At 37.1% G+C, this 22752-nt stretch overlaps 2 protein-coding genes across 6 annotated transcripts; one reads left to right on the top strand and one right to left on the bottom strand.

The window, feature by feature from the left end:
- The first annotated feature begins 7152 nt into the window (after positions 1-7152).
- Positions 7153-10108, top strand: LOC148840686 (uncharacterized). Its single transcript, XM_088923475.1, has 5 exons — positions 7153-7186; positions 7819-7900; positions 8654-8810; positions 9155-9189; positions 9783-10108. The coding sequence occupies exons 2-5, from the start codon at positions 7828-7830 to the stop codon at positions 10019-10021; spliced, it is 504 nt and encodes a 167-aa protein (XP_088779601.1). The 5' UTR covers positions 7153-7186; positions 7819-7827; the 3' UTR covers positions 10022-10108.
- Positions 10109-11131: 1023 nt separating this feature from the next.
- On the bottom strand, positions 11132-21245 carry trmt10a (tRNA methyltransferase 10A). 5 transcript variants are annotated; one of them, XM_088923431.1, is made up of 8 exons: positions 21205-21245; positions 19546-19826; positions 18545-18707; positions 16202-16273; positions 15521-15595; positions 14528-14677; positions 12754-12859; positions 11132-11862 (listed from the first exon to the last, which is right to left on the bottom strand). In XM_088923431.1, the coding sequence occupies exons 1-8, from the start codon at positions 21205-21207 to the stop codon at positions 11558-11560; spliced, it is 1155 nt and encodes a 384-aa protein (XP_088779557.1). In that variant the 5' UTR covers positions 21208-21245; the 3' UTR covers positions 11132-11557. The 5 variants fall into 5 exon arrangements, with proteins under 5 accessions (XP_088779557.1, XP_088779572.1, XP_088779590.1 ...); XM_088923446.1 differs by having other exon boundaries at positions 19546-19754; XM_088923464.1 differs by lacking the exon at positions 21205-21245 and adding an exon at positions 20322-20408 and having other exon boundaries at positions 19546-19754.
- Positions 21246-22752: the final 1507 nt, after the last annotated feature.

The raw sequence follows: 22752 nt of genomic DNA, 5'->3' as shown, positions 1-22752 counted from the left end.
AAACGGTTCTAGAAGCAGGTCAGAAAGCTTTCAAAAATGGCTCTGTTAGAACTGTTTGAGTGACACTAAAGTTTTTCAGTTGGTACAAAAAGTATATTCTCTACTGTTCTTACATTCTTTGTGCAACTGGTGATATTCATGTCCTATTTAAGGGTATTGGAGTTCACAAAAACATAATTGATTACAAAGGAGACAGGTTTTGGAGAATGTTTCTGGAAATCAACCACCATCTCCACTGTTCTAAGGGTAATAAGCTCCGGGAGTTTTTGAGCTCACCATGATACGAACAGACTTGCCTCCCTCTTGTACATGTTCTCATCATCATTAGTGGTGAGAACTACAGGGTGATGTTGTCTGCAAACTAATAATTTGGTGTACAAGAAATCGAGCAATGGGGAAAGCACACATCCTTTACAGACAGTCGGACAAATAAGGGACTAGCCACACCCACTGCCTTCTATTTGTGAGAAAGCTGAAAATCCACTGTCAGGTGAAAGGTAGAACATTCAACTGTAAAAAAAAATATATTGTGAAGGAGTTCTGGAATGATAGTATTAAATGCAGGGCTAAAATACTAAAACATTCCAGATGTTGCGAAATGTAGTGACGGCCCATGTTAACAGCATTATCCACTGACTTGTTGGCCCTATATGCAAACTGTAGAAGATCGGGAAGTGAATCTTTAGTTTGGAGGTAACAAATTATCATATGTTTGAATTATGGTGGAATTATTATTATAATGGAAGTAAGAGCAACTGGTCTATAATAATAAAGAATATAGTCATTAAGAGCTATTTTGTCCTGTTTTATCACAGGAACAATAATGGAGGTTTTAAAGCAGGTGGGTATCTTACTCTAATGCAGACTGATTACAATTTATCACTGAACACCAAGACTAACTGCTCTGCACATTGCTTCAGTGTAACAGTGGAGACCAGGTCAAATCCAGCAGCTGTCCTGCAGGTCTACCTAGCAAAGACCTTTTGAACTTTGATTTACTGTATATCATAATTAAGGTCTACCATCATAACCACTTCTTAAAGCTGATATTCATTTCTTGTTACATTAAGAAAGGCTGTATTATTTTCTTTTAAATGCTTAAATTAAATACTTTAAAATTATTATAGCATACCACCAGCCTTCAAGAACAAATCCTCTAAATATGTTCATGATTACAAATTTGGATCTGTTGATGTGCATAACATAGGATCAATTCTGTCTTAATACAACCTCTTAGGGCTGTTGTTGTTTATTACCTTCTAGGTATGTATGTATATATTGAAAGTAATTCAAATTATTTTTATACTAAAATGTAAAATCAATAAAAAATTAAAACAATACCTATTTATTCCATAAAGTTAACTTAAAAAGGTTAGATAACTTTTTTTACATTAAGCTTATTTGTCATATTGTAGCCAAAACTGCAATACATAATTCTGAAATCTCTAACATATTTAGCAATAAAATAAGATGTGTATCAAAAGGTATTATCTAGAGTATATGGTTTCAAAACAGATTTGAAAATGTAAATTAAATAAGAAAACACTATAAGAAATATTCTGTGAACATAAATCTTGTTTATTTTATCAATATACTTGTGTACATTTTGTTGAAGATCTATAGAAGGAATTTCTATAAACCCCTGAGAAGCTTTCTTATTTTTGTGCCGTCTACTTGTTGATCTTGAAAATAACAGACGTCTACCACAAGATGGCGGTGTTTACAAGGTTGTTAGCGATGCATCGAAGAATACATCACTCATCAGCTTTGAGTTCAAAATGGAATGTCTATAGGATATAGTCGCGCTGATATATTCGCAGTAACAATCTCTGTACTGTACCGTACTGATATCTTTGTACGTTACAGTCAATGTGGTATTTCAACAGAAGAAGTTACTTGAATTTGATTGGTTAAGCCTTTCTGCTGCTGTAGAATCATTTGAGACAACAGAGTGTTGAATGTTCCTGTCCTTAATGGAACAACGTTTTTCTGACAGGCTGAAAAAACTGAATCGTTTCAGTCTTAAACAGAAAATAACTGTGAGGGGACAACACTCAAGTAGGCAAAATTCTGAAGGCGTTAAAAAGGTCAACCCTTTGGACTTCTCAAGACTCAACAGTGGAAAAAAAGTTTGTGAAAACCAGCAACGGTCTACTCAGCCCTATTGCTGAAGCTGACCCTTGGTTCTTCCACTAACCAGCATGATGAGATCCTCAGGTCACTCAGCTACCAGCACTCACATGAACTCCCTCATTGGTGACCTTTCTTATCTTCTTACTGGGTTACTTATCACTGACTACCAAATAATGCCCCCTAGCAACCAAAGAACAATAGAATTCAGAATGCTGGGGGTCTTCTCTATGTCTGTACTGACTACAAGATGTGGATTATCAGATATTTTTAGTTCAAAGAGTTCTGAGGTAATACCATTAACTAATTTTCAAGATCCAATCTAGTTACTTTTTTCAATTGTCAGGTGTGTCTTATTTTAATACTCCTTTCTTTTCTGCACATGGTTTGATATACCTGTAAGATCTTAAAACATATTCCACTGTACTGAATTTTGGTTATTATTTGCTTTGTTATTTAAAGAGTATTAGTAATTTAGTCTTCGGACATGCAGTACAGCAAATCTTTAAGTTATCAAAACTGTTTTTTAGTTGGAGCTGAGTTTCAAAATTTGCATGACATCTCAGTTGCCTCATCACTTTGGTCAGAACAATTGGGTTGCTAACAACCAAACTTTCAGTCAAAAGATTAAACTGGATGTATATATATACACGAGATTGTTACTGTACATTTCATGCAGTATACATATTGTACAAGAGCAAAGAAATGTATGTATTTTGTATGTGTACAGTATGTTAATTTCCCCTGCATTAAGGCTGTGTGCTACTAAATACATTTCTAGTCATGATGTCACAATGGAGCTGCAAGAATAAATCATCGATGTCACAATGCTTCAAAATTACTAAGGTAAACTTGCGGTGTGTTTATTTTTATTCATGTTAATGGAAACTGCCTCTCTACTTCTCAAGTATTTTTAAAATAAGAACAGGAAATATGATGGTATATACATTTATACTGCGTATGTTTTCTTTTAATTTTTATGCAACTAATAACAGTAAGACCAACCAATAATACATGATAAATTAATAGTATTCAGAATTTTTATATGTGTAACATTTACATTTTTCTCCTTTAATTCAGCAGGTAACTCACAACAACTGATGGACAATGGCCGTAACTGTAGGACTGCATCCCATTAAGAAAAAAGAGTGAGTTCATGCTGGTTTTTCTTTTTTGAAAATATATTTTAATATTGACAAATGGTAATTCAGTCTTTTAAACACCACTAATATATATAATATATAATATTTTATATATTTTAAAATCAGTATTTCTTTCCCTCCTACCTTTAAGGTTAAACTATACATTTTACTTAATAATACCAAGAGTAATCTTAGTTCTGTGTATTTCAAATGTATTGTGTTTAGAAATTCTGACAACAGTAGTGTTTTTACATTTTCTTTCTATGATTTTTATGCAAGCTATATGATATATGTTAAAAATATAGCTACAGTATATGTTTCAGTAGAGTCACAGTACCTGTGTACACTGTTCACTCTTGAAGGTGAGTGACTCAATACTCCATGTCCTCATTTTTATGACATCTGTGAGTTTAATCAATTTAGTGACTACTGCAACTTCATTGGATTGTTGCATAAGTGTTAACATTGCATGAAAAATATGCAAAAATGTATGAAGCAGAGTCTCAGAGGGAGTGAACATGTGGTGACGATTCCCTAATGTGTAGTGTCTTCTGTGATTAGAAGCTTATACTTTAGAGAAATGGCCCACACACCAAAGCTAAAATTTACTTTAGTACCTAAATGGCTTAGCTCTGTTCGGTAGGAAAGGATCGGTATAGACTGAAATGCTGACCATCAGTTCTCTCATTTCTGTACAAACCACATGAGCATATGCATACGAAGAAATGAAATAAAAAATGTAAAAAGTGTTCTTAGAGAGAGCGTTACAAGAATTTGAATAATTACAGCTAGTAGATTCTGAAGTCACTGCTGCTGGACTTGTGGCAGGACACTGCGTGGTTCCCAGCTTGAAGAAATGCAATAAGAAAAAGTCCGGTCTGCATAAAATGTGTCAAGGAGCCAAAAGAGAAAAAACAACAAAATAAGAAACATTCCTGTATTTTAGGGCTTTTAAACCTTTGGAAAATCTGCCTGTCTTGGCTCAAGCCAGTCCTCGACGTACCTCTCCAGCAGGCACTCCGCAGAAGTACGAGCTGAGTAAAGTCTCTCTAAAGGTGGGGAAGAAGACCCTGAACTCCCAGCCCTGCCTGGTTCTCCTGCGCCAGCACAGCACACGCTTCGGGGCACCAAGCAACAGCCCTTTCTTCTGTAGAAACAACCCCCACCCGCAGAGAGTCCGCCACATGAAAGGTTAGTCAGCCCCACCCCACCTTGTGCCAGCCACACTGGCTATAAAGGGAACATTGAAGAGTCCAAAGACCTACTCTGGTAACGTTTTGTGCTTCCCTGTAGCAAACAGTAATGCTAACACCTGTGCAAAAATCTGTTGACATCATGTGGGCTATACAGTATCTGATAGTATAACTGACCTCTTATGAAGAGAGAGAGCAAAAACAGAAAAAAGCAGGAAATGACAAATTGGTACGATTTTCTTTCCTAAGATTTGAATTAAAATGTCAGAATAAGTTCACAATACAAAGACATATTGCTAATCGGTTAATGCATTGACTTCAGTGATGGAAATATGTGTATGCATTCACATCTAGTGAAAAATACATATTTAAATACAATATACTCATCATTACTTGCTTGTAATGAATCCTTTTTGGGTTAACTAGCGGTTTTTAAGGAGCTGAATAACCTCCGTTTTGTAGGATATTTGATAATGGAATTATCAAACTAAATTTTCCGTTCCAGGCCTGAATGACATTCCAATTTGCACTGTGAATGATGAGGGCTATGGTCAGAAGACACAGTACTGCTTAGGAAAGCCCATGTCACCTGAGAAATACCTTGTATTGCAATGCAAAATCCCCAGCAGTGCAATGGGAACTCCCACCTCTTGCACAAGAGATACCATCAGTGGTCTGCAGCTCTTCCCATTCAAAGAGATGGATTTGCCTTCCCTGCAGTTATGTAAGTCATAAAAAGTGTAATATTTTACAAGTACACCATATGGAATGACTGATTTCACTTGGTAGGAATTAAGCCGAAAGTGAATCTAGATCAGTGATGGAACCTGTTAAGTGGAGTGAATTGCATGACATCACATCTAAATGCAATGATGAATTTTCACAAAGGGCCGATTCCCATTAGCTTTTAACATTATCTGTCTGAAATGGTGAGTCTCCTAGATAATTGATTTTTTTTAACTTGTGAGTATATCATGTAATCCTGTCTGAATGATGATGGAATGTTTCCTGTGCTCGTGTACTTTATTACTAAGTAATTAGTAAATGATCTATAGTTCCTGTCTAATATGAAGGGAATTCAAATATAAACTGCAGTAACATACTGTGCAATGCAATCATAGAGTAAACATCTGTATTGGATCCCAATGGCCAGAAGCATTAGACAGCAAAATTAAGAGCAACTATTAACCATCTTTTAATAGACAATGTGTCTTGAAAGACGCTACCGTACATAAATAGAAGTTCTTAACTGAAGTTCAGGGGAGATAACAACAGGCAAAGCCAATTCTGTCCAGCTGTTTTAAATCATAATCTTTACAGACTTTCATGATATGCAACTGCAAACAATAGATCTCAAACAAACACCTCTTCTCACATTTGTTGTGCATATGGTACTGTACATCCAGCTTCCATTGCTTCAATCCATCAATGGTCCCCTTGCAGTTTTTACTGAGCTTGAACAGTACTGAACTAGAACTTGTTTAGAAGGATACAGATTTTTATTTTTCAGAAGTGGAAAAAATGTCCACTTCTTCCACAATTTTATTTCTAGACTAACATTAGACTCATAGATTAGGTGGTTGTATCGGATAAGTAATGAGAGGCAAATAGTCTGCTGTTAGTCCCTAAACTCAGATAAATTCATGAGAGCTACTCCTTCACTGATAACCAGCATGACCAAAGCTTATGCTGAATTAAGGAAACGGCATATGCTAGTAAAAGTCTTGGTTCATCTCAAACCTTTAACTATACTACAAAAACACCACTTTGTGATGAGTATAATGTTAGAGCTCAATGACCCTAGGTCATGTTTTGAATCTTCCTCTTGATTTAACGACATAAAAGGCTCATTTATAAAACAAACTGAGTGCTGGAATAAATGCTAACTACTTGGTAAGAGGTCATGTTTTGTCACTTGTTCCAGGAAATTGCACCAATGTCACGTTCGACACAGAGTTTAACGTAATTGGCAATTCAACAAAAACAAATAAGACAAAGGATGTTGGACACCCCAGCTTCAAATAGCAAAACGTCATCAGTAATGTTGTTAAAAAGCAAAAGGATGACATTTGTGTCTTTATCACATGTTAACGAAGTGTCAGAAGCCTGGAGAGAGGAACTGAGAGACCTGGCAGAGAAGGCAGGACTGCTCAATCCAACAAAACCTGAAAGAGGTGAATATGTATAGATTTTAAGGGCTCCAGTCTTTTTTTTCTGTATAAACAGTAGAACCTTTCTTAACTGATTAGCGAACTAACTTTCTTAATTGATTTGATCAGATGAAAATTGTGTTCTTTTACCTGCGGTCAAATTTGCTGAGCACAATCTGGACATCAGCTTCAAAACCATATGCTGCTGCTGTCGTAGTGATCTAATTCTTTTTACTATCATTCTTTTTTTCTCTTTTCTACAAAGGATTTTGTACAAAACATAAGGCAAATTTCAATAATCCAGACTTGAATAATGCAAATCAGAAGAATAAAATGCCATTACTTTAGAGTTACCAGAATATATACTTTGCTTATATAACTCTCTCCCAAATGAGTAACACTGGATTATAAGTGATCTATGTACAGTATGCCTATGAAAAGGCCCCGTTGTTCAATCTCTCCAGGTAGTGGCACAGCTTCATCAACACGTTCTGGGTCCCGACAATCCAGCCCTCTGATTGGACGAAATGGCTCAAGGGAAGAGGAAGTAAATTTGAATCAGGAATTGCTGGTGAGCACTTTTAATCAAATTATGTGTCCATAGTCCACATGTGTGCCATGTGCTTTCTACCTGTATACACAGAGTGGTAACAAATAGGAATTTTCAGTGTAAGTAAAGAGAAGACATTGTCCACAATATTTCAAAAAGCTAAAAATAGAGAAATACTAAAAGCGTGTGATCCACCAGTATCATATTAATAGAATTATCATTATAGATTTATTAAGAGTTTCATTGAACCAAAGACATGCTATTGAATATAATCGAGTTCATATTTTATTTCCCTTCTGTAAAAACCTTGTTGGAAAAACGTGGTTCCAGATTAACCCTTTAACAATTTTCCCTGCAAGACACTGGTAAGGCCTGTCTGATATATCTTATATTTTGTTTCTAGTCTCTGAGATCTAAATATCATGACAGTTAAGTACCTGGTACTGTAGTTAAGTTGAAATGTTTGAGTTGTTTGATTTGGATCTCAAAACGCAAATGGTTTTAACCATCAAAAATCGAAGTTAATTGGTCAAAAACTTTATAGCTTGGTTTACTCTTTACTCATTGCTATTATTATACTGTAATTATTAATAATTAGTAATGTGCATGATCATTTTCTTTGCCCTTTTCTTTTCTATACCTTCAATGCATAGATCATTGACATGATATGCCAGATACTTCAGACAGACTCCATTGCAGCTGTTCAACACTGGCTTCTGACTGCAGGCCAGAGAGGTAGGGTGAAACTTCAGACTGCTTTACTTTACAGAGTTCACAGATTCTGACTGACAGATTAGTATAACAAACAATAAAAAGGTATTGGCATATGTTGAATAGGGTTTGGAACATCTTTAGAAAAAGATGTTTAATAATTGTAATTGAACCTTATTTAGATTTTAACACAGTGCCACTGTGAAAATCTGGTTTCAGCAGGGACACCAGAACCTCACAGAGATGAGACCAGATGAAAAAACTTCTGTGGCTGATTTTTTCAAGGTGCAAATAATGGAGACATTTTTAAGTACATAAACAGAACATTAGAAATGAGTTTCTAATTTTGTCAGTTTTTCTAATTTTGTGTTTTATACAATATCTTATATTTACAGGTGAATTAATTTACTAATATACCAATAGTAACCTATTATAATCTATATTTGCTTTTTGTGTGGAATCCTGAATATTGGAATTAAACATCTGTTATTCAGGAATAACACTCCAATTGTAGCTATAGAATTTGTAGAAAATATTATTGGTCATTATTTTTTACTCACGCCCACACACAGTATAGTCTATTTTGTTTGAAAAATATGGTTCTTTCTCTCTACTGTTGAACTTCATTTGCTAATACCTGCCTTTGGGTGTCGGTGATGTTGCTGGTTTCCATGCCCATGCTTACAGAAGCGCAAAATATGACAGAACAAATCATGTTGGCAACCATAGCTGAGCAATGTATTCCTTCCCATGAATGTCTAATGTTCCCTGTTTCAGAAAAGGAGCTGGTGCTGAACATCATTCGTGCAGCGGTAGGCAAAGAGGGTTTTCATCTACAGAAAAGCTCAGAGGAGAATCAGGTGGTTCTAGTGGAACTTGAGTCTCGCTCTACAGTCTCTCGACCACCCTCTATTAATGGAGCTCCAAGCAGCAGGTATTGAAATCTTTGAATCCCAAGCACAATCACCACAGGCAACCAACAAGTTCTGTGTCAGTCGCCTATGAGCCTAAAATGAAAGTATCTGGAATTCAGGGCAATATATAGTGCCTTCTTTTATCTTCTATTTCCATGTCTTTGTTGTCTAATATTTTGCATGGATGCATGCTTATTACTTTGTATGACATATATGGTAGAAATATATTAATCCAATAAAAGACTTGTTTTGCTGTATTTAAAATACCTCCAATAACCTTTTCCCCAGCAGTTTACAATTTAATGATGTATAAGAATCTAAAACTTAATTAAAAGCTATTTTTTCTTTGCTTTTCTTTTAACAGACTATATCCTTCTCAAATCATAAGCTGTGATTCAGGTAAAACTTGAATATTCATACAGTATATATAATTCATATGTGAATTTCACACGCAGTTAATTACACTGAAATTATCAAAATGATTTTTTTCTATTAGTTTAAGATCCCTCTTTTAAGAGGTTTGTTCTAAATGGTAACTAATTACATTTTTAATTGTCTCATCATTCTGACACTCTCATGCTGCTCTTGGTTTACAGTCATTTTATGTGATCTCCTCATTTTGAGATTAGAGTTACCATAGTGGCTGGCAAAAAAACACATGATATTCACCTGACTTAACTAGAGGAAGTATTTCTTTAAGAAAAAATAGGATCGCCGATAAGATCCCCTCGTTACGAACCCTCCCAATGTGGAAACACCATTTGTGTTTTTTGTGTCTTGGGGCACTGCCTTGAACCCTGCAACCACACACGGGAACAAGTGGTAACAGAGGTTCGGCACTGATTGGAGGAGGGATGAGTCTCTCACTTACACAACCTCAATCCTTACACAACAAGTAACCATGAGGCCACAGGAACACTTTTATCCTGAAAAAATAAGTAGCAGAGAAGAATGAAGTAAAATATTAACTTAAAAATGGTCTGTGTTTTAAGGGAAAACAGAAAACTCCAGGAAGCATACAGAGAGGTCGTCATCGGCAACTACACAAGATAGCCGTACCACCGAAAGGCAGACAAACCCAAGAATGCTGACCAGCCCAAGCATCTGCAACCTGACATTAAATAAAAAGGTTGTACTCCGTTACAGCAAGAAACTGACATCACCTCATGACCGCGCTGCAGCGTTTCAAGCCCTTAGGAAAGCAGAGGAATGCACACAAAAAAGTGGTTAGAAGCCAACCTCTTGAATGTTAAGAAATGAAGACCTCAAAAAATACTGGAGTAAAGGAAAAACATCTCACTCTAAACATCATTTTTTGGAAGCCATTTTATTTTGATGGATAGCAACATCTGATTCCTTTTAGATTTAGATTTGTGTGTTTTACTTCTTCCATGACAAGTGGCATGCTACATATATAGTACCAGCCCCCAAACCAAATATTTATGAACTCATACATGCATGGGCATACAAACTGGGAAACCTAGGCAAAACAATGCTCCGAGTCGAAAATATTCTTTCTTAGAACTTATTCAAAGCATCGAAACCATGTTAAAAATAGCTGCATCCATATTATCTTAAATGCAAATTATTTTATCAGTGATGAAATTCAAATAACATATAATAGGCTATAGAAAAATTCTGGCAGGGCAGAAATAGAACATATTCTTATTTGAGCTTTTATTCCCCAGTATTTTTAATTTGACATAAACCTTCTTGGGCAGTATGGTGGCACAGCTGTTACTACTGCTGTCTTGCAGCACTGGGGCCCCAGCCTGAGACCTGGGGTGATCTCTGTGTGGAGTTTGTCTGTTCTCCCCCAGGTGCTCCAGTTTCCTCCCACACTCCAAGGACATACTGATAAGTTTAGTGGCTTCTGGGAAAATTGGGCGTGTGTGTATATCTGTGTCTCTGTCTGCCTTATGATGCCTGTTGCTTGCCAAGATAGGCTCTGGCTCCTCCGAGACCCTAAATTGGAAGAAGGGGGTGGATGGATCATCCTTTACTACTACTTTATGGTCAAAAACTTTATAAGTAATATCTCAGCAGTATCCCATCTAGATTAAAATTGTTTTATTTTCAAAATGTTATTGTATATTTCTCTTCTGCATGGCAGAATGCTTACTTTTTATGCAGTTTTGATTATCATGAAGGATGATGTTTACAATATAAAAAATGTTCAGGACTGATGTCAAGAAAATAACAGGTTTAAAACAACCAACAGGGTCATTGATATATTGCCTGTAACATGGCTTAGTTATATATGGCAATTGGGAATACATAATAACCTTAGCTATCACTGTGCTCAAAATTACTTCAAAAATAACTGGAAGAAGTCTTTTCTGTGACTTAAGCCAATGTCTTTGTTGTACACTGTACAAGCAAGTTCTTAACATAAATTGGCGGTATTAAAATAACACAAATTTCATACAAATAATTTTAGAGAGAGGTCAAACAAATCAATCATTTTAAGTTAAAAATCAAAGATAAATGGAACCACAACACTTCAGCAACTTTGCAGAAGATCCAAAAGAAGAGAAATTCTTTTGCTTGCATGTACAGGAAATTCATGGCCCACGAATGCATATGTTAAAAATCAGGTATAAGGCAGGTCAACAAATGCACTACAGGCACCACACATTTTGTTGCTCCTGTTCCTTAATTCATGTCACAAATAAAAAAAATAGGCCCTCATTCTGTAGATTCAGTAAATACAACTCTGCTACTTATTGAAAAAGAAAATGTTCAGGGTCTCTATAGTGTTGTTTGCCTATGCTGCAGTTCCTTCCCTGGGTGACTCTTCCGAATTGTTGCGGCTCACTTCCTCGTAGCTCTGGTCTTGTTTTCCTTGTTTGCTCTGCACATCAGCGTCGGAGTTTGGTGCGACAGTGTTGCCTGTTTCTGAGTCACTGTCCGAGTCGAGCGACTCCTGCTCTTCGCCTTTGTCCGGAGAGGTGTCCTGAGCCAGGCTGCCCTCCTGTCCCACTGGCACTGCCCCTTTCCGCTGAGGCAGGACGGTGAAGAAGGCCTCCTTCCAGTCTTTCTTCTCCAAGTACGCCAGTATGATCTCAAACACTGTAAGAGAAGAATCCTCTCGTCACTCACACGTGCATGGGTGGCGGCCTAAATGACTCGGGAGTTCATGTTGACTCATCGTTTCCTACACCAGACACTGGTAAGAAGCAACAGAAAAGCCTTTACTTAAATAAAAACGTATAGTGTGAAAAAAGTAGAATTGAAATAAAAGTAAACAAGATTAACAATCCTCTTGCTGGACCACACTTAAAATACTGAGTGTACAATCGATTATCACACTTTGACAACCCTGGTCCAGTAGAGCACTAGTGTTTCCTGGTATTCAGTATAGCTAGTCTCTGAGGAATTTACCGTTATTGGATTAAGCATGTACTTCATTAGGGGGAATTAACATGCTCATTTACCATTCAAGGCTACCAATAAAATCTGCAGAATAATAGCTTTCCATGACTGGGCTTCAGGCCCCTGCACTATGAAAAGGGCTTTTTTGCCCGTGGAAAAGTACAAAAAAACGCAACCAGAATCATTCCTAGATAGGATGACCTAATTCTCATCGGGTTTTAGATTGTGAGAGGGCCTGATACAAATATTTGCAAAGTGAAACCAAAGAAATGTTTTATGATCATCATCAGAGAAGGCAGAAATTATGAGGAAGTGTGGGAAACAAGCCAGCCATTTTCACACAGCTGATTCAATAGGACACTTTGAGAAACGTCTCGATGGAATTCAAATCAAATGACATTCTTGTTCTTCCATGCACAACCTTTTATTTTTGTTCATTTTTTGGTACCTAAATAATATTGACAGTAATAACGGTACATCAGGAACTCTGAGGGTATGCAAGTTTCCATCCATTAATAGAAATGATAAGAAGAATTAAAAGTATGGCTTTGCAAATTCTACACTGCAATATGCAGTGGGATATCTCACCATGGTTAACTGCCAAAACCTTTCGGCTGTTCATCTTCACAAAGTTGCAAAGTGGAAGCTGAGCATGGTTGATCCCCAGGTCCTGAGCCTTCTGATAGGTAATTCCCTGTGACAAAGGTCAAGGTTAAGCTTGTTATACACTGATGTAGAAGACCTATACTCCATGCTAAAAAGAGAAGAAAAGAAACACAACGTTTTGGCTGTGCAGCCTTCTTCGGGTGTGTGAAGAAGACCCAAAGACACCCGAAAAAGGCTCCACAGCCGAAACGTGTTTTTTTCTTCTCTTTTTTGTATGGAATAAACTTTTACTTGTTCCTTTGTAGCCTATGCATGCTGACGCAGCTATCTACTTGACCTATACTCAGTCAGATGAAGTTTTCTGAATTTTTGGTGTTTTTTTCCCCCAACATACCACCTTTTTAAAATGAAATTAGCACTCATTGCGTCTAGGTAACCACGTCAGACGTCTCAGCCAATAAATGGAGAAAAAACATGCGAATAAGCTAAACTGCAGTTCACTGACTGATCTGTTGCTAAACTGCAGGACAGAAATACAAGTTAAAGGGGTACTGCAAAGCTATTTTTATATTTTGAGGTTAGAAAGAATCACCATTAATGAGCAGCACATTTCAAACCACAATAAAAATTAAAACATATACAGTAACTTGTGAAACCTCCAACTTACATCAACAAATAAACAAAGTTTCCAGGTACGCACAGTGCCATATTCTGCGATTCAGAACGAGGCAAAAAAACTTCTGGTGACCTGGAGCAGCCCTATTACATTGTAAACAAGCAGGCTACTGAATACATTTCTTTTATTTGAAATATTGCTCTAGATTTCAAGAAGAACAAATAAACACTACTTGTTCACTCTGGATGCAGATCACGTTGAAACATTTCTGCCATGAAAAGTCTAAATCGAAATCTGTCAAATTTTTCTATGACGTCAATTAATTTATTTTGTTACAGAGATTTAGTAACCGGTCTGAGAAATTGGGACTGCAGTTCCCCTTTTGACTAGCTCTGAATCATCATCATATGATATCATATGATCAGCATTGGCTGGGGAACTGATAAGACAGTTCTCCTTGTCTTTGAGTTAGCAGGGATTTTATGTTTTTAACTTGGAATCATTATTGGTTCAAAGGGCTGGCACGCGAGAAAACCACACATCACGAACATGATGATGGAATTATAAAATCCTGCCTTCTCAGGTTAGATTCTTAATCCCATTTAGTGTAAAAATAATATAAAGTGGCTACTATCATGTTCTGTAATTAATTCCATCAACAAGCTTCCAGTGACAGTCACGCAGTAGGACTAATTCATCAAGGAAAGGTAGTAGTGTGCAAGACTTTCATAATTTCCTACTCTAAATGTCTTCACATCAAAAAGAGAAACTTGCAGCCATAGACAACTGACAGAGCATCTTTAGCTGGAATCAACACATTCCAGACATGCTGGTGACCAGTATTTCTGACTGCACCACACCCTTCTGTGCACACAATGCATTTCTAAAATGTAAACCTGGTTGTGGAAAATAAGGCTTTATTTTTGTAAGAAAGTGCATTCAAAAATCAGGACGCACAATTGCCATGTGCTAGTAATTAAACAATAATGTTTTGAATTATGTTTGTAAAAACAGCCTAACACAAGTGTAAGGAAGATCACGGAGGGCCAGTTAAAGAAAAGATGGAAGATGAGACAGAAGTGTGCCTGTTGGAGATGAAGTTTTAAAGATTTTGTTGATGGCAGCTCACGTGAATAGTACCTTATGGTGATTGTGGTCCACAAGTCCTCCAATAACATAAGCTTTTGACTCCTCCAGCTCCTGTAGCACATTTGGCGAGTCAGATGTTAAATACACCAGATCTTCTTTGTTCAAGATTTCACTGAAATGCTCCGACTTGATGTTGATGTCCTTATTGATGCATAGATAAGAGATCCTGATTAACAACTGCTACATAAGAGACAAGCTATTTATCTCTAAGCTTTATGATCTTCAAGATTTTGCTTCTTAACAATGTAATAGTATAGAAATAGAACGAAATAGAAATGTTTGATTCGATTGTAAGTTAACAAGTACCCATTTAATTAACTCAAGTCTTGACTTGTTTATCTCTGTTTGGCTGCAGGTTGTTTCACACTTTCATTCTAAATAAATTTAATTCTTTAATTTATTTAACTGAAATAACATCCTGCACAACTTTGTCGCTTTATAGAAACTAATCCAAGGGTAGCCTTTAAAACCCACATGCTTGTGACTCTCCGAGAACAGGATTGTTCATCCATGACATGTGACATCTTAACTGAAACAGGCATAAGTTAATGTCATGCTGAAAAGTAAGGAAAGCAATATTTCAGCTGTTGAGTCTGCTTTGCCAATGAAGAAAAGACAGGAGTGCATGGTTATGAAGCAAAGGAAGAACACATGAAAATGGACATGAGAGGTGAGAGCAAGTGCAAATGAATGGAAATCTGGGGGATAACAACGTATTTATCTACTAAAAGAGAAAATCAATTTCTAATACTCTTATTGAACTAAATACAAATATTTCACCATTTATACTGCATCCAATTCATCTGCCTACATAAATGGAACATTTTATGTACACCACACCACAGAAAACCTAAGACATTCAGTAGCAAAAACAGTTTTCACTGGCCCAGATAATCTTTTATTTTATTTTCTTTCACACTAAATGCAGCAGTCATTCTAACAGTACCACAAAGCCTACATTTGCAACAAAGAAAAATATCCTACCTTCCAATTAACCCATCCTTTGTTGCTTTCGTCCATGTTCTGTTTTAACTGTCCACCGTGGCTGGTGAGATAAAACTGAAGGAAAAGTGAATGACCTTTGTTATGGATTTGCATTTATTTTAATTTATAATTTCTCAATAATAGGATTCTTTATTATCTGAATATTAAGAGAGACTAATACATTACCACCAGGGTTTTGATTATTGTACTGCTTTAATGTCTTCTACACAATGCTGTATATTTTCACTGGATTAATAGGATGAAAAGAGCTATATTAATATAATATATTGTTGGTGGTGTCCCTTATAATTAATAACCTTCAGTACACTGGCAGCATCTCAGCACATTTAAAAAACAAAAAAAAATACATCATTTTTGTCATGCAGATACAATTTTATTAGTTGAAAAGGTTAATGAATTTAGCTCACATTTGGTATTATTCATGCTTGAGTGTAACGCAGGAAATTAAAGTCAAGTCTGAGACTGGCCCACACTCTCCTACACTCCTTTTTGACACTGAGATACACAAACTATGTGTCTGAACACAAACTGTGAGAAACACTATCATACTCCTCCAGCAGAGGATTTGTTTTCCTAAGTCTCTTTAGTTTTATTACAATGGGCCAGACTGGACTGCAGTTAAGAATTGAGAACTGTGAAGAAAGGGGTTAACACTCATACCTGGACAGGGTGCAGTGCCCGGCGATTCTCAGCATAGCACCTCTGAATTTGCTTGTGGAGCTTTTTCACATCCTATTCAAAACAAGTACAGCAACTATATTACTGTCGTGTACACGATCAACTTGATAGTGTCTTTTTTCAGGACTTCTACTAATCAGTACATAGTAATTAATTTTTGGTGGTCCTCCAGGCATCAAAACAAAGAAAAACTGTAAATAAGCATGAGCTTATTTCTATAAAATTTGTATCTGGAACATTTCTGTGCACTTTTCATTTCATTTGTAAACTTACAGAACAGGTATTACAGGCATTACTTCTGTTTAGTTCTAATAGTCATTTAGTTCCAATGAGTAGACATTTAACAATTAAACTAATTATTTTCTTACATACACAGGATTATCGTAAAGGTCTTTACCTATGATTACTCAAAACTTTCAGTTTATTTAAAGGACCACTTAATCTAAAACACCTTGGAGCATGGCTGAAAGAATGATAAAGAATTATAAATATCCAATCAGTTAATTTGATCAACTATGTAAACTAAGGTGTAGAACTAGGGTGGATCAAAAAATAGAAAATATTAGCACCTCCATGAATTGATTTAGAGCTTCTTGCTATAGAAAATCAATGGAGTTTTACCCTTACATCTCAATGAAAATATAGCCAAAAGTCTTATGTACTGGGTTATTAAAGAAATGCTGTTGACCTATTGTAACTGTTCTGTTTTCTTTTTTCTAAAATCTAACTTGAAACAGGGTCATACTAAGGATTTTATTATTTTGCAACCTGCCTAAGAATGTTATTTCCCATATCGAATACCAACTGATTTAAATGCAAAGATACAATTTTATGCATTCTTTCTATTCTACATTCAAAGGGACACACTGCACAAATAGGAGAGAGGGTGATATTGAACTAAGATGTCTTTTGCGATATATCACACTTTCAAAAGAGTTTCTTAGACATTCTTTTCTAGTCATCTAAATCATTCATTTAGAAAGACAACAATCTTTTTTGCTGTTATAATATAATATATATATTTCTCGCTTTTAATACATTTATGCCCGAGATTCAAACAGTATTTTTTCTTTGCTGCAAACTTAAATCTGTAAAGCTTTCAAAGAGATGAGCTGATTTCAGTAAATGAATAATCTTGTTAGTGCTTTAAGAAGAATAAAAAACAATAAAACAATCTTGTGTTGGTGTCTGGGATTTTATGTACAGTCTCTGAGAAAATAATGTTACAGAAGTGCATGCAGCTGGTATATTTATCAGGAAATTATTATGAAAATGAAAATGGTTCTTTTAAGTTTCTTTAAGGGCCTCCAGTTCAAACTCAAGAGCTCTTTACAGTCTTTATTTTGTTTAGAAGCGGTCTCTCTAAAGAGTGAATAAATCCACGCTACACAAATGTTTGCACCAATAGAATATCACATACATAGTAGCCTCAGGCCTAACTTTTATGCATTTAATCATCAGGATCAGCCTTCAGTATAGGGAAGCCTCCTCTTTAACCATCCTAGAAAATATATTTGAGATGCAAAGCCATTCTGTAGCCTCATCACTCTAAAACCAAACCAAAAAGGTTTCTACTGGAGGGTCAAAAAAAGTAAACATCATGATGCCATGGGGTCAGATACGACAGAAAGAGATATTTTTGGAGCTCCTTTTTTCAAAGGATCTGCCTTACTAAGCTGAAATTGGTGAAAAAGAGCTTTATGCTTGTCCCCATCAAATCATATTGTTGCATTTGAATACAACTTTTTTAAAATCCCTCTTTATATGAATAATAAAGGTTCTGAGCACTCTGTACTCTTATACTGCTGACATTTGGCCTCAATAATGTCAGATGCTACCATTGTCAAAAATCAGTAATGGTCCCCTCCTGTGTACATCTTTAGCATTCAAGGGCAAACAAATGACTATGTGCTATGACAACGAATTCATCCATCCATTTTCAAACTGTTTATGCAATTCAGGCTCATGGGAGAGTTGGAGTCTATCCCAGCAAGCAACAGGCGCAAGCCAGGATACAGCCTTGATGGGACGCCAGTCCATCACAGGAAAGACTCAAACATGCACACACATTTTCCCGGAAGCAATTTAACCTACCAGTATGTCTTTGGACAGTGGATTCAATTAAATTAATTTTGTCAATGTATTTAATTTAATAGCTTGAGCATGAACAGTTTGGCTAATTCTTTAACTGAACTAACACCCTTTACGAGGTCTTTGGACACTGAAGAAAGATACAAGACTGGGCCTCTCCAGGAACAGGGTGGGAGACTACTGTCTAAAGCACCTCTCTACCGTCACGCACAGCCGCAGCTTGACACAGCCCACCTTCAGCATCATGAGGCTGTCAAAGCTGCAGTCCACCACCAGCCGCAGGGCGCTGGGTGTGGCCTCTCTCCGCACCCGTTTCCTGAAGCCTCCTTCAACGCCATCCTCCGTCTGACTCTGACGCTCCAGCTTCCTCTTCTGTTTCTTCTCCTTGCGCCTCTGTCTTTAAAGCAGGGGACACACACACACACACACTCACGCAAACTTCACATTACTGTCAGGTGGGGTAAGCTTGTCTCTAGCCCCAGAGCAGAGCAAAAAAAAAAAAGAGGTGAATGACCCTGAAGGAACAGAACCCCTTCTGGACAACATTCGTCTTCCGTTCTCAAGAAAGCAGATGGAAATCTCTGCGGTCCAGAAGCCATTTCCATTCAAAAGGCCAATTACAAAATACAAAAAGGGCTTTCTTTACCACCATTAAATGTCTCAGAGAAACCTATGACCTTGCAATAAAAATCAGCTACACAACAGCTGAGGTCAAGTAGTTACAGTACTTAGCCTCCCTGTCGTCTTTTCTTGGCATAAAACACTGAAACCGAGGACCAATTGTAAGCGACTCCGCAGCAGTAGGTGTTAATACATAGTTCACCCCAGCTATCTATAATTAACTTTGGATCATAAAAGCGTCAGCCAAATGATTCATTACTATTAACAGCTGAAACAACATCACTATTAACAGCTGTGTCAGATGAACCTCTTTCCTACAGGCACTAACAGTGGCAGTGCAGTCCCCGTGCACTGCGGAGTACCTCACGTTATCAACTCACTTCATAACTGACACCCAAAGAAGGCCCCACAGCCGAATTGTTGCGTTTCTTTTCTTCTCCTTTCAGCATAGAGTAAAACTTTACTTGTTATTTTGCACAATTCATAACTGTACAAGAACAATTTCACGTAAGGATAGCCTTTGGATTTTAGAGGTTTTCCTCATTCATTTTGTAGCACGATTTATGAAGACTGCAGAATGACCATATCACAAACACCACTGTCGTACCACTTACTTCCGAAGGTCCCGCTGTTCTTCCCACTGTTGGTTCCTTAGTAACCTCTTCCTTTGCCGCTTTGAGAGAGACTGTGTCTGTCCTGCTTGGACATTATTTTGCTGATCTTCGGAAGGTCTTCCCTCAGTATCTTTATCCACTTCTCTGGCAAGGTCTGCGACATCATTTGTGTCAGAAGACATCGTGCTGCTCACTTCTGTGTGGTTTACCTGCGCATAGACAGTATTGCCAATCTTCACATCGATGTGGTCTGTTAAAAGCAGTCCTGCTAGTCTTAAAATCTTAAGAGGGAATCACAACAAAGGAAGAACATATGAGATGGGCTATCAAAAACAACTCAATAAACACATCCATTTGTGTAGTATATGTAGGTAGCGAGAAAGAAGCTTCTGTTTTTAAGAAAGTCTGTGCAGTATAGACTTATATACTGTATAGTGCAGTGCAATATTACTACCTTGAAACCTGATCTTGTCAGATTTCAGAAACAAATCAAACTTGAGCCTAGTTAGACCAGGGTCAGTAGACCTCCAAAGAAAACCAGGTGGCTACTGTGAGAGGGGTAAGTGGGCCAGTAGTCTTCCCTTAAATCAATACTGCAGTGTAGTGACTGGGGGCAATGCACTGTAAGAGGTGCTAAGCTTTGAAGAGACAGTAAGGTCCTGACTGCTTGGTCAATAAATATGACATTTCTTGTAAGGTTCAAGGAGGTGTTAACTCCACTGTCCTGGGTAAAGTGCATTCAGGGCTTGAACTATCTAGCCTTGCTAAAATTTCACCTTAATTCAACTGCTTAATAATCACTTGGTCTGCTGTGTAGTGATGCTGGTGGTTCATAATTGCTGCCACATGTCTTCAGGTGGGACTCCTAATACATGTAAATCAAATTATTACAATTCTAGTCATGTTAAAAATTTAAACAGCATAACAACAGCAAAGTATGTAGTACACGACTGACGCTTTTATTAAATATAAAATATTTATTATATAAAAAACAAAACTTAAGTATTAAGATAACACAAGCTCTCATTCTCGAATACTTAAAAAACTGTGCTTTTCAGTTCAGAGAAATGAAACAGCATAGTGTTTACACATTTCACAATATGAGAAGCTTGTGCTTTAAATTGCTCAGAAGGACCAGGTTTTTAAGGTGTGAATAAAATCTGGAACACATTTGAAAAATTCTCACGGAACACAGAAAAATCAGGTATATATTGTGGAAATATCGGACAAACTTCTCATTAGAGAGGATGAAGTCTGATTCCCTTTAAGAAACTGGTGGACGAGACTGTCGGATCTCTTATGCCTAACAAAATGCTAAACAAACGAGCTTAACGACCTCCTTTCATTTGTCAGTGTTCCTGTCTATCAAAACATAGACTACCAGTATGTGATTGCTTACTGCATTTTTAAAACTTTAAAAGAGTACAATTTCAGTCATCTTTTGCAACAAATTATTGACTTCCCTTTCAATAAACTACAAAAAAATCACCTACGAATATAATATATTGATATCTTCTTACGTTCTTCTAAAAAACACTAAAACATTCAGTTTCTCTCATGAGGAAATACCACTGAATATACGACTGATAATAAATACACAAACGTTTTCATTTTTTTCGCTGTTCTCAACGAGAATTCCCTTAACTAAGCATTACTTACCATCTGAAACACATCCTCTCCTTGTCACACGTGGATGAACGTCATCAACAAGCGCAGCTTCAGGAACAGGAAATGCTAAGAGGAAAAGGTTATCGGTTGTGATGAGGTTTGTGGGGTTGTTGTACACGCGTAGTACTCTGTTCTATAAATTGTTGTGTTCGTATATATTCACGTGGCTATAGCTTAGTAGTCATTAAATCTAATTAAAACTTAATAAATGGCAAATATAACGCTTAGACGCATCTCTTTCTATGCTTTGATATTATTTACACCTTGTGTGTGAATGGACATTACATGTTATTTCTTATTTTACTGTATGTTAAGCGACCGTTCTTTACCCTTAAATTGTAATATTTTCTGTTCCTTGTTTTATTGTCTTACGTTGAATTATTGTATTGGTTTAATTTTCTTCAGAAACAGTAAACAGTACTATATTTTTGCTGTGTAAAGTTTAAAAAGCTCCTTTTTTTAATCCGAGTAACCTTGCAGAAAGCTGCCGTCGAATTTTAATAATCTGATAAATGAAATGTGAACAATTTACGATTAATGAATGTGAGGGAGGGAGTTTCTGTGCAACATTTTCCTTAAGTCCTGATTTGCCTAACATGGTATTGCAGCTGGATGGTACAGTGGTTGGCATTGCTGCCTTTCAGCACTGGGGCCCTAGGTTCAGTTCCAGACCTGGGGTGCTGTCATGGACACTACTTTTTGTTTTGCGTGCGTGTCCTCCTGGCACTCTGGTTCCTCCCATAAACCAAAGCCATATTGATAGGGATAAAATCGTCCCTGGTGGATGAGAGTCTGTGCCTTTATGTGCCCTGCGATAGACTGGCATCCTGGCCATGGTGTATCCTGCCTTAAGCATATTGCTCACTGGGATAGGCTCCTGACTCCCCCACGACCCTGAATTGGATGAAGCACTTTTAAAAATGGATGGATGGAATTGCAGTCTGTCCCTATTCACAATCAGGCCTGCCTGGCTCATTCTGCTATAACTGTTAGATGGATGGCATTGTGCGGGGCTCAGTGGCTGTATGTGCAGGGTTATCTCATTGACCCTGAAACAAGATGCACCAATATATTGACACAACTTTCCAATGGCTAGCCCACGTCTAGGCTCAGTTATATCTGAAGTTTAACCTTGAAAATTCAAAAGGCTCTATCATCCCTTACCCATCTCTCCCACGTTCTTAGGGGACAGAGTGGCCCACAGACTCATTCTGTCTCAGCAAAGTGGTTGTATTGAGTCACCCGACATCCAGCCGAGGAGCTTCCTTGCAAAATGGACAGGAGATGTGACACGTGCGACAGTGCATCGAGTTCGCATATTCTAAATTGCTTTTGACGGAGCAGTTCACATTCTTACCACTGCTGCACAGGCCGTCCACGTGGTCTCAAGTTCTACCATAGTCCAATTTATCCTTTTGCTGTTTATGCCCTCCAGAACCAATTTCCACCTGGAATGTTTTTCTCCTCAAACATTTTGTTATATCTCTGCAACTAAACACAACAGAGCCCTGGTTCAGGTCTTAAACTGAAGATAAGATA

This window comes from Atractosteus spatula, chromosome 1 (genome assembly GCF_055471065.1).
Source record: "Atractosteus spatula isolate fAtrSpa1 chromosome 1, fAtrSpa1.hap1, whole genome shotgun sequence".
In the NCBI taxonomy this organism is placed as follows: domain Eukaryota; kingdom Metazoa; phylum Chordata; class Actinopteri; order Semionotiformes; family Lepisosteidae; genus Atractosteus; species Atractosteus spatula.
Note: the sequence above shows the minus strand (reverse complement) of the source record. Positions and strands in the feature narration are given on the sequence as shown.

Coding starts and splice junctions, on each gene's coding strand:
- LOC148840686 (XM_088923475.1), top strand. CDS start 7,828: ATGATATGCCAGATACTTCAGACAGACTCCATTGCAGCTGTTCAACAC. Junction 7,901..8,653: donor TCTGACTGCAGGCCAGAGAG/GTAGGGTGAAAC, acceptor TCCCTGTTTCAG/AAAAGGAGCTGGTGCTGAAC. Junction 9,190..9,782: donor AATCATAAGCTGTGATTCAG/GTAAAACTTGAA, acceptor CTGTGTTTTAAG/GGAAAACAGAAAACTCCAGG.
- trmt10a (XM_088923431.1), bottom strand. Junction 16,274..18,544: donor ACAGCCTCATGATGCTGAAG/GTGGGCTGTGTC, acceptor TGTTTTGAATAG/GATGTGAAAAAGCTCCACAA. Junction 12,860..14,527: donor TGGACCACAATCACCATAAG/GTACTATTCACG, acceptor CCTTTGTCACAG/GGAATTACCTATCAGAAGGC.